The 12,500-nt window shown below is 34.6% G+C and overlaps 1 protein-coding gene across 2 annotated transcripts in view; it reads right to left on the reverse strand.

The window, feature by feature from the left end:
* LOC144962530 (uncharacterized) overlaps positions 1-12,500 on the reverse strand; it is a 20,576-nt gene that overhangs the window by 2,033 nt on the left and 6,043 nt on the right. The window contains exons 3-7 of one of the 2 annotated variants that reach the window (XM_078895539.1): positions 11,546-11,689; positions 10,414-10,557; positions 7,878-7,985; positions 3,912-4,012; positions 1,356-1,544 (exon numbers count right to left, since the gene is read on the reverse strand). In XM_078895539.1, the coding sequence (XP_078751665.1) occupies positions 1,356-1,544; positions 3,912-4,012; positions 7,878-7,985; positions 10,414-10,557; positions 11,546-11,689 (686 nt within the window). The remainder of the gene's footprint in view (positions 1-1,355; positions 1,545-3,911; positions 4,013-7,877; positions 7,986-10,413; positions 10,558-11,545; positions 11,690-12,500) is intronic. The other variant, XM_078895540.1, reaches the window with a different exon arrangement.

A 12,500-nucleotide genomic window follows, 5' to 3' on the forward strand; every position in this document is an offset into this window, starting at 1 on the left:
GTTCGGAGATTTTGTTTTAGATATGTTTCTTTCTTATGTGGTGTTTTATGAGGAATGGAGAGCCCGAGATGGCCTGAACTCTGATATCATGGCATTGGGTATTTTGGTGCTAAGCCATGGATACATTAGAACATCAAAGACCATCTTACTCTCCTCTCAACAGGCAACCACTGTATCTGTTTCTAAACAGGGGTAAGGAAGTTTTTGAATTTTCGTCAAAGTTGTTTTAGGAGACCAAAATTTAGGGAATTGCAACGATCAATTCTGCTAGTTTCAAGTGTTACAAGTTCCAAGTTACACTAGCAGTTATTTTACATCATGCGGTTTTTAATTCTACTAATATATTTTATATGATAATTAACAACTTGGAATAATTTTGAAACATGACCGTTCGCCGTTAGGTGTTTGCCGATGAAGTGCCATTAAACACCAGAATAACCGATAAATCAACTTCCAAAAAGAAACTTCCCGTAGAACAGCTTTGAATAATTATATATACTTTTGCTGCCAAATATGAACATTTATTATTCCACCCCTCTCATCGGAAAACCCTATCGTTTCTTAGTAAATACGTAATAATTGAATAATGCTTTTGAACGTATTGCGTAAAAAAATATTCAACGATTGCAAAATATTTTGGCATATTTTATTGATGTGAAATTAGGTGTAAAAGGCAGCTGCTGATAGGTAATTAAAAATAATCTTTTGGTGCTCATGAATACAAATCCAACCTTTTTTGTTTTTGGTCAAGTTGTCATTCAAATAAAAAGGAGAATGGTACGAATTATGGTGAATAGAAGTACTAATACCATACAATTTGGTTACAAAATATCTAATAATCTTACTTAGAGGTAGAATACTCGCAAGCTCGTTGTGTTATTGGGCACGATAAAGATAACTCGTTTAACTCACTCAACCCTAACACCGATTATATCCGTAGTTTACCCGGGTTACTTTTACCCCGTGCCTATTTATTACATTTTTATGAGACAAATTATAGGCTTATTATCAAAGCTATTGTTTTAAAGATTTTTTTGGGTTTTTTTTTTTTTTTTTTTTTGCATGTTAATGATAGTTGAATAAAACTATTTACATACATACTCATTTTTTATACATTTTTTCCCCCAATTTTGAACAGTAGCAAAATTATCTTGGATTGAACGAGTTAATACAAAGAGATGAAAGAATCGTATATTGTGCAAGAATTGGATTTTTTATAGGGATATTGACTGATAATCAAGAGAATGCCTTGAAATTATGGATTATGAAGAAAAAATTGTTTAATAAATTCAAGAACAGAAGGAAACACATTTATTTTCAAAATAAATCATATCGAGTTCACATCTATATTTTACCTGTAAGATCCAATAGTTGACTATCAACGACTTATCAGCTTTGATTCGTCTAGAGATCTCACCCATCAATTCTATGAAAATGTGAAGATCAACGGCATGTGCTGGCTTCCACGATTTCAAACTTGACAAAATGTTTGCAGATATTGCCTTTATCACAGTTTCCGTCAATTCAAATCCATTTCCTTCTAGCTGAGGAATATGATGATTTAACTATTATTATTATTATTATTATTATTATTATTATTATTATTATTATTATTATTATTATTATTATTATTATTATTATTATTATTATTATTATTATTATTATTATTATTATTATTATTATTATTATTATTAATTATTATTATTATTATTATTATTATTTTATTATTATTTATTATTATTATTATTATTATTTATTATTATTTATTATAATTATTATGTTATTATTATTATTATTATTATTATTATTATTATTATTATTATTATTATTATTATTATTATTATTATTATTATTATATTATTATATTATTATTATTATTATTATTATTATTATTATTATTATTATTATTATTATTATTATTTCAATCAGACGTTCGAACATCACCAGAACCTGGATATTAATAAAGGGGAGCTGATGTCAACACTAAAGCTATGAAAACCAAAAGGCACTCCAAAGAATTTGAGACCAATTATTCTGCTTAATACAATTAAAAATCGCTCTTCCTGATCCCACTGAATAGAATTAGACCGATTGTTGACAATTATTTGTCACATAGTCAAAGCGGATTCAGGACGGAGAGAAGTACTGTAGATGTAGTTTGGACCCACAAATGGCTTTCTGCCAAAACCCTGTCAGAAAAAAATAGAAATAGTTATAACTGGAAAAGATATGTCTTCCGCCTCTGATGCCATCAACCGCCAATCCTTGTTAATGATTATGAAAGGAATAGTTATGGAAGATGAAGTTAAATTAATCCGATTCCTTACAATTGAAACCTGGATAACGATCAAAGTAACCGGTACCTCAGAGGATAAATAATTCCTTGTCACCATCGGTACACCACAAGGAGACAGCTTGAGGCCTGTTTTATTTATCATTTACCTAGAAAATGCTTTAAAAGATGTGCGTAAATCTGTACCTTCGGCCTAATTACGTATTAAAAACGAACTCCCCACTGAACTTGCATATGCAGACGACATGGACTTTATTGGCCTCAAACAAGTCAGTGTAAATGACACTCCAAAAGCTTTAGAAAAACACCAACTGTACGTTAATACTGACAAAACAGATGTAATATTACTGTCGAAGAGGAAATATGGATGGGGAACCACGAAAAAAGTAGGATTATTAATAAGAGACAAGGAGGACGTAGAAAGACGAAAAGATTATCGACGGTTACACTTAATTAATTATTACATGGATTAGAAAAGATAAGATAGAAATAAACTACTAAAATCAAATTATACACAGCCCTTGTAAAATCCGTATATATGACTGCGGAACATGGGTACTGACTGGAACCGGAGAGCAAAGATTAGATAGATTCCATAGATAACAACTGAAATGAGTCCTGAATATACGATACCCCACAAAAATAAGGAATACAACACTGTATGAAAAATGCAATGAAAGACCCTTATCCATTCAAATCCTGGAGGCAAGATGGCGGCTTTTTTCGGCATAGAAGAGATTAAAATGTAACGGCTAATAAAGTCATGGATACTTTTGTTAAAACCCCATTTAAGCACAAGAAATATCAAAGTAGACCACACACGTCAATTCACACTGTCCTGAATAGAGACCAAAAACGTCTTCAAAATAACAGAATTATTAGCATCACTGCAAAAGATCGTGAACTGTGGAAGGAAATAATACTGATGATTAAAGAGGCAGCCGATCGGATGATTAGGAAGCGAAAGGCCTTAAGTCAGTAAGTCATTGTTATTATTATTATTATTATTATTATTATTATTATTATTATTATTATTATTATTATTATTATTATTATTATTTTGTTGTTGTATTTTTATAATATATAATAATAATAATAATAATAATAATAATAATAATAATAATAATAATAATAATAATAATAATAATAATAATAATAATAATAATAATAATAATAATGAGGAGAAGAAGAAGAAGAAGAAGAAGAAGAAGAAGAAGAAGAAGAAGAAGAAGAAGAAGAAGAAGAAGAAGAAGAAGAAGAAGAAGAAGAAGAAGAAGAAGAAGAAGAAGAAGAAGAATAGTAAATTTTTACATATTAGTAAGCTTTTTTAAAAAGAATCAGTCATCTATACGATGTTCAGAGTGGGACTCGAACTCAGGACCGTTCCGGAGGAGATCACATAGCTGCACTTCAGCGTATGCTGCTAACCATCTCCTCCATCTTCCTTCATTAGTACTTTCTGCTTAAAACACAACTTATTTTGGGCTTTTTGCGACTTAATGCGGTAATATGAATCCAACAAGTGGATGGAATTAAATCATCGTCTACTAATAGTAGATGTCCCTGAATTAAACACATTATTTTACAAATTGACCATACATTTTGAAATTTACCCTACCAGTTGGTATTCAAATTCCAATTCTTTTCTTCGACATCTTGTGTAATCTGACCTCTGCCAAACTCCTTTAGAGTTACAAAATCTGAAGATATAGTTCTTGTCTAATTTGAGGAATACACACACACAAAAAAAAAAGATTGAGGTGTTACTGTTTTTAAGCAATCCAACATAATATGAACCAGACTGTTGAGGTGTTACTGTCCTTAAACAATCCAACATAATATGAACCAGACTGTTGATGTGTTACTGTCCGTAAACAATCCTACATAATATGAACCAGACTGTTGATGTGTTACTGTCCTTAACCAATCCTGCATAATATGAACCAGACTGTTGATGTGTTACTGTCCTTAAACAATCCTACATAATATGAACCAGACTGTTGAGGCGTTACTGTCCTTAAACAATCCTATATAATATGAACCAGACTGTTGAGGTGTTACTGTCCTTAAACAATCCTATATAATATGTACCAGACTGTTGAGGTGTTACTGTCCTTAAACAAGCCTACATAATATGAACCAGACTGTTGATGTGTTACTGTCCTTAAACAATCCTACATAGTATGAACCAGACTGTTGAGGTGTTACAATTCTTAACCAATCCTACATAGTATGAACCAGACTGTTGAGCTGTTACTGTCCTTAAACAATCCTACATAATATAAACCAGACTGTTGAGGCGTTACAGTTTTTAAGCAATCCTACATAACATGTAACAGATTGGCGCTAAGAATCGACACCCAATTTCTATTAATTTGTGATTTCTGGGTGACTGGAGACATCTTTAATAAGAATGAATCTGTGATTTTTTATTTACTTTGGCATCACTTTTATTTTAGAGGAGGTCATTTGCTCAATTCATTAAACTAACTAAAGCATTTTTATAGGGCAATGCCGATTAAACATGCCCAAATCGCTTTACACGATGGTCCTAGCCAACAGCAACACATAACTTAGTTCGAGGCAAAATGCCTTTTAGGCGATGTTACAAATTTTCTTCGACAGAGACAAAGCAGTTAATGGTCAGGAGCTCATTTTACACATAAGGTGCGGTGAGAGGATGTGAGTTAAGAGCCTTCTCCAAGGACTCAACTGTACGCGGATCTGAACGGGACTTGGACCCAGGACCTTCCGATCCGAATGCGAGTGTCTCACCACAAAGCCTCTGTTATCTGGTAATTTGTTGTGATAATTTAAAGAAAATTCATTTTTAAGATGTTTTGTTCAGATCAAGGAGAATAGGAGTTTTGAAATTTGATAACAAAACTTACGTTGCCCGAGTTTTTTTATGATTTACCTTTGTTAAGGTCAGTCTTTGAGTAAGTAGTACTAGACCTTGAAAATACAGGATCAGTTTGAGCCTCGTACACAGCCGACAGAATCATCCCAAACAGATCACCGCCATGTCGCGGTGGGGGTGCTTAAGTCCATATTGGAGGGGCAAATGTGTTAACTGCCATGGACCGTCACGAGACCATAATTACTATAGACGAGCCGAGATATGTACAAACTAAATGGCGACCAAAGTGGTGCCAGAATGCCTATGCCATCCCGAGACCTCACTGTATCATGATGGAGTCGAGAAATTCGAATGAATCAAGCGCCCAGTCGCCAAGTCAAATACTGCCGCGTTTGTGTCGTCAGGGTCGCCGGCACGTAAGAAAATTTAGCGAGTGTCCCAACACAACTTAGACGCGCATATTGTCCTTATATATGGAGAGCCAAAATATTGTTTTAAAAAAGAGCCTTTGTCAGAGCTATTGGCCGCTCATAGCGTCGACATTCTCCTGTTACAGGAGATTCATCCATGTGCAGGCGCGCAATCTTCTCGATTTCAGATCCGATACTTTACGGTGGTCCAATTAGAGGACACTCTGAGGTTCAAAGGAGATTTATATGGTTAGGGTCATTGAGAGCGCGAGGAAAATAGGGTGAATAGAATTTCCGTGGAGACGGGCGGGATGTATTTCTACAACATTTATAAAGTCCGAGAGGCTTTATAGCCGCCATCACTCGTGGGGCTACTGAGACGGGTAGACAACTCTGTACATGGATGGACTGTCCACTGTCTATTAGACATCCAAGGGCACTTTAAAGGGCAACCGCCATAAGGAGTATTCTCCCAAACTCACTCAAGTGACAAAAAGAGCGAACGGAGAACCGCTGCAGATTATGCGGGGAGTCTTTCGGGACTTCACAAGCAAAGGTCGGTACTTGTCACAGCTGGGGTGACAATTCCGAGGACGCATTCTATCCCACTCAGCAGAAGCAATTTCAGAAATGTTACTGGGAAGAATTTTATTCCTATGTGCAGGCTGCCCTTTTATTCCATCCAAGTCCAAGAACATAACCAGATATAATGGGCTACTGGTTAAGAGTGCGCATTGCTTCATTCCATGGGACAAACGGAAATTATTCACCCATTGCTGGGAAAGCTTTCCCCGACTCTTCCGAACAGCAATGGGTGAATGCCTAAGACGTAGCCGATAGACTACTTTAGTTTCTGGCAGATGGAAGAAAGTAACGGTGACAGGAGACCGTGCGGCTATGTGGTCTTGTGGTATGACACTCGCTTTCGGATCGGAAGGTCCTGGGTTCGAGCCTCGCGCTCGGCGCATAGTTGAGTCCTTGGAAAAGGCTCTTTACTCACATTCTCTCACCGTACTCAGGTGTAAAATGAGTACCTGGCCGTAAACAGCGTTGTCTTTGTCCGAAACATTGTAATATCGCCTAACAGGCGCGTCATGTCCCGTCCTACGTGTTAAATTTTTCTGTTGACCAGGGACCCCTTGTAAAGCGCTTTGAGCACATTTAGTGGATATTGCGCTATTTAAAGCTCAATTAGCTCAATTATAGAAAGTGTCGACTTTACACACTTTAACCGCCACGTTTGGTGACTTATAAATAAATTGAATCCCGACCGGAACATTATGATATTGCTGCACGAAAAACATAATCTCATAAAAGAAGAGCAAGACCTATACGGCTCTGAGGTGATGGGCTGAAAATCGTTTTGAGAATCGAGAACGCTCACAATTTCGGTTTGTTGACATGCATTCGAGATAACTATAATCGTAACGTGAAAGCAGTCATTTGTTTTTTTAAAATCTCAATATAACACTGTCTACAACAACACCAAGACAGGTCAGGCTTTCCGTATCAGTTTTGATGATAGGGAACAATAGGGTGATATCAAATATTGATTCCAGTCTTTCTTGAAAGTCTTAAAATAGTCCTCTATAGGACCGGATAATACATTAAAAGTAGAAAACGGTCGGGGCTGCCTGAAGCCTGTGATCGTGAAAATACTGACGAAAGAGTGAAAAGGGTTTGCAAACCACAATTGACAAGTTATTTTGCATATTATTTTATTTTATTTGTTTTCTACGTTAATTTGTGTATTGCTGTGCTGACGAAGGGTTGTACCCGAAACGTCCACTGTCCGTATCGTTCCTATACGAAGCCTCTCCATTTTCACTCTTTCGTTGGATAATACATTGTGCAACTAATCTTCTGTTTTCAGCGTGCATCGTAAATACTAGCCTAAATAAATACTGTTCGTCAATACATCTCATCTATCCTCGTTCTTTTTTACGTCCCGTAATCATAAGAACCTGTCTAAACACCCTGATAGTAAAAAAGTTATTCCGTATTTTGATTCAATAATCTATTAACTTATTATGCATTGCTTGGAGGACATGTTGCACACTTTCAATAAGTTGTGAACCGGAAGATAGGAGGTTTGACGTCAAGACATCTGCTTCCGATTATGGTAATAAAACAACAAAAATAATGACGTTGTTGACAACGATGGCGACGACGACGACAATGATGATGATGATGATGATGATGATGATGATGATGATGATGAAGATGATGATGATGATGATGATGATGATGATGATGATGATGATGATGATGATGATGATGATTGTAATGACGATGGTAATGATGTTCGACCCACCACCATTTTTAGCTGGACATTCATCGAAGACAAAAATTCCTCTTTGAGATCGTGGCCAATGCGAACCGAAGTGGTCTTCTCCTGCTGGACAATCGGGTGGGATTGGAACTGGATACAGTGAGGTGGAAGATATACATGTAAGATTGGAAGTAAAAATGTTACCAATCGTCTCAAATTGTATTATTTTGGGGTGAACTTGATATATAGATGTACATTTTATATCTGCCCCATGACCAGAACACAATTAAGGGCCGTTGAAATAAAATCTTACTCCTTTCAAGGGTTGTATGTGTGTGTGGAGGGGAGATCTTTGGGTCCTCTAAGAAAAGTTTAAGAAAAGGAAATAGGTTTTGACCAAAGCTAATATTTTATATATTTTGCGAAAAAAAAACCGCAGCTATCTAACCATATAATTTAACTTTGAAAGAATTCATAAAATGTCATTTGGTCGGAATTGTAAATCGCACATTTTTGAATTTTAGATGATTGTGTGGGTAAGTTTGAGCGAAGATTACTTTGAAAAGTTTGACCTTATCTTTGATTCGATCAATTGTTTTCAAGATATTTCCATTCTTGTCTTTTATGGCCATTATAATATATATATATATATATATATATATATATATATATATATATATATATATATATATATAAATGGTTACGTGATAAAAACAAAAGGTTGAAATAAAAGTATTCACTAATTTGAAATAAATTCGAAGAGAAGGCTTTTAAAGGAATAATAATCTAATATCAAAAGTAAAGTTTTCTCTAAGCCTAGAGAAATATCACTGGAGTGAGAAGAACTCCGGTCTCACGTTTGTATTACTAAAATAAAAAACTTAATTGAACAAAAGGTGAACCGTTGTTACCTGACAGTAACCATCATCTCAGTCACGGTATTACGAACTCAATATGAAGTATTGGATCTTAACAGCAAAGAAATGTGAAGGAAACAATTAATAAAGAATGACAAAGGATGGATTATCACTTTAGATGAAGGAGTTACCAGAACCGTTCGCAACAGCACACGCTCAGTAAAAAATTTATAATTACCATCACGTGAATCATTTCAGTGTTGAATATACGGTATAGATTATTGATATCTCAGAAAATCGATAAAAGTGACGAAGGACAATTTATTGTGGTTGATAAGGGGAAAACCCAAAATGTCCGAAACATTTGTTTCTTGACCGCCACCACTATATTGCTCAATATCATATAATATAAGGCCTTGATTGCTCGGGGAAAATGAAAAAAGGTAAAAAGTTGATTATTTATTTTGATAGATTTCTGTAGGCCATTCACGAAACAGTCATAACATTCGCCTCGTGAATAGTGTCATCTCTGTTTTGCTCAATATTATGCATGGGGTCTTAATAGCTTGAAACAGTTGAAAAGTAGATGAAGGGCATACCCGAAACACTCATAACATTCGTCTCTTGAATAGTGACGCCACCGTCATCACTGTATAGCTCAATATCATATATGGGGTCTTGATAGCTCGGATTAGGGAAACAATCAATGAAAGGTAATATATCATGGTAGATGAAGGGACAACCCGAAACGTTCATAACATTCGTCTCTCTGAAAAGTCATACCACAACGCAATATTGATCACTATTATGAGCTCTTAACAGCACGGAAAATAGAAAAGAAACCACGATGAAGGATAAATTATCACTTAAGACGAAGGACAAACTCGAAACGTTTATAAACTCACATCTCCCACTACATTGCACAATATAATGTTTGGGAATTGAATTAGCTCGGATAAGTGAAAAAAAGTGATGACGGGTAATTTACCATTTGTAGATGAAGGGAGAACGCGACACATCCATAACAAACAGTCATCGCTGAATATATAAGTAGCTACCATCACTGCATGAATCAATATAATTATAATGTTTGGGGACTTGTGAAAAACAAACAAACGATAAAACAATGAAAAAGGCTAAATATTCACCGTGGTTAAACAAAATCTTAAGATACGGTCATCTTTTCTCCGTGTTGCTGACGAAGGGTAAACCCATAACGTCATTTTAATTAGTCATGAAATAAAGCGATCCTTGACAATTCTGTTATCTCTACTTATTATTAGATATTACTTTGTTATAACATGTGAGATATCGTGTCTTGAGGACTGAATAAGCAAACATGAGGCGACCCCAGTGTACGACTTGAGGAACCCTTCTAAAAAGTGTACGATATGGAGGGATTACTTTGTGACCTAAAAGTAACATACAGCTAAAAGCGACATACGATTATAGTTAGAAGGGGGTTTCTTTTTTAAAAAAATATGCTCAAACCGTTCCTCTCATCCAAGTAAAACTTTCGCTACACCAGGGCGATTTCCCAGCGAAAGTCCTTAGAATACGAAAAGCGGAGACTTCACTCTCGTTTCTTTAACTTTAAGTTTAAGAAGAGCTGAAAAAAATTAATCCATTTTTATGTTTCATGATTTTTTAGATTTAAACCTGATATTGTGTGAAATACTACATTATGCTTATACCAATGAGAGAGGTGAGTAAAAGCATACTTGTAGCATCGCTGGTGACAATCGCCATTCCTCCGGCAGTCTTCGTATTCCCATTGAGTCCCCAAATGGTGCATTCATAAACTATCCTAGTCGCGGAAGGGGGAACATTGACGATACTTGGTCCAAATATTATTTCTTTTTTAACTGCAATTTAATCAAATAAGGTGTGTTTTTGGAGAGGGGTGGTATAAAAATAGAAAATACATGATGCCAGTAAATAATGATGATGATGATAATATAATAATAATAATAATAATAATAAATAATAATAATATAAATAAAATAATAATAATAAAATAATAATAATAATAATAATAATATAATATAATAATAATAATAATAATAATAATAATAAAATAATAATAATAATAATAATAATAATAATATAATAATTATATATAATAATAATAATAATAATAATAATAATAATAATAAAATAATAATAATATAATAAATAATAATAATATAATATAATAATAATAATAATAATATAATAATAATAATAATAATAATAATAATAGTAATAATAATGATGATAATAACAATAGTTCTTTATTGTCCAAGAATAGTTACATTTGTTATAACATTGTATTGTTGATCATAATATGCATGACGGAACTACAGCATTCAGAATGAATTCAACAGACATTTACTCTCTCTCTCTCTCTCTCTCTTTCTCTCTCTCTCTCTCTCTCACTCACTCACTCTCTTCCTCTCTCTCTCTCCATCCCACTCTTCTCTTTCTCTCTTCTCTCTCTATCTTTTCCCTGATCTCTCTCTTCCCCCCCCCTCTCTCTCTCTCTTCTCTCTCTCTCTCTCTCTCTCTCTCTCTCTCTCTCTCTCTCTCTCTCCCATGCACGCATACACTCATGTACATGGCATAGACAGATTAAAATCCTTTTCAACTTGTTACATTTGTGATTGTCTTTTCAAAACACAGATTTGTCTTCAACATCAAATGTTTCAGTAGGATTTCAAAATATTATAACTGTCTTGTCAGTAAACTGATTCCCTTCATAAACAAATAGTCTTAATAATGATAGACTTACGGTTGTTAAATACGTATTGAATACGGTCTTCATCAATCGATGAAACGTGCGATTTATTAGTTTATATGGTTTAAAGTGCTTACCGTCATTTGTCACATTTCCTAGAGAGAGAGCGGTGTAAGCCATAGCGCTTCCTATAGAGCAACGATTACTTCCACTTTCACAACTTGTTTTAGATGTTATTTTTACTCCATTAAAACCAAGGCATACAAATTCTAGAGATGGATCTGGAAGAAAAAGTGAGGATTATACTGATGAAGATAAGGCGTGACCCAGGTACATATTATATTTACAGATCTGATATTCGTACAAAATATGATATATGCCTGAATTAGCATGTAATAGACAATACAAATTGACAGTATTTTTAATGAGTAACTTAGGGTGTCCATTGAAAATATAAACCTACAGCCTTACGACTTATCACACCAAAATATAAATTCACATTGGACAAATTAATTAAGGGTCTTCGGTTTCTGAAAACAGGAAAAAATTATCGCAATGTCGCATATTTTCATCTGCTCTATGGATATGCCGATATGGCTGTCACAAAGTGACAATGCCAAAGAGTGAGTCGGTGGTCTGCAGAACCTCCGTCCTAGTCAATGGCCTTAAAGGGTTGCTAACGTCCAACAAATTGACCAGCCCAACAAACTAACAATCAAAGAGTGATGAGTAAATTTTCGGAAATGACTCACGGGAGAATCCACGACCTGTGACATATTATTTCCCACCTCAAACTAAAGCAACTAAAACGGTTCTACGCAATACCAGGTCCCTATGTCCCTTTATCTATTACAGAGAACTCACCCACAAAAGGACGAATGCGATATGATCATCACATCGGGACATTACGAACTAAGAATAACATTAGGACTAGCGTACAAAATAAACTATAGAAAACATTCATAATAATATTTCGTGACAATGGCTTAATAAGTCCAATGCGATGTTCTGAGCGATAATGGCAACACAATTAGAGGGCTTGATATTTGATTAATATAGCACAACCAACTATGAATTAATTGTGCCCCCGAA

The sequence above is a fragment of the Berghia stephanieae genome, chromosome 1 (genome assembly GCF_034508935.2).
Source record: "Berghia stephanieae isolate SIO BIC M18660-M18661 chromosome 1, UCSD_Bste_1.3, whole genome shotgun sequence".
Lineage (NCBI taxonomy): Eukaryota > Metazoa > Mollusca > Gastropoda > Nudibranchia > Aeolidiidae > Berghia > Berghia stephanieae.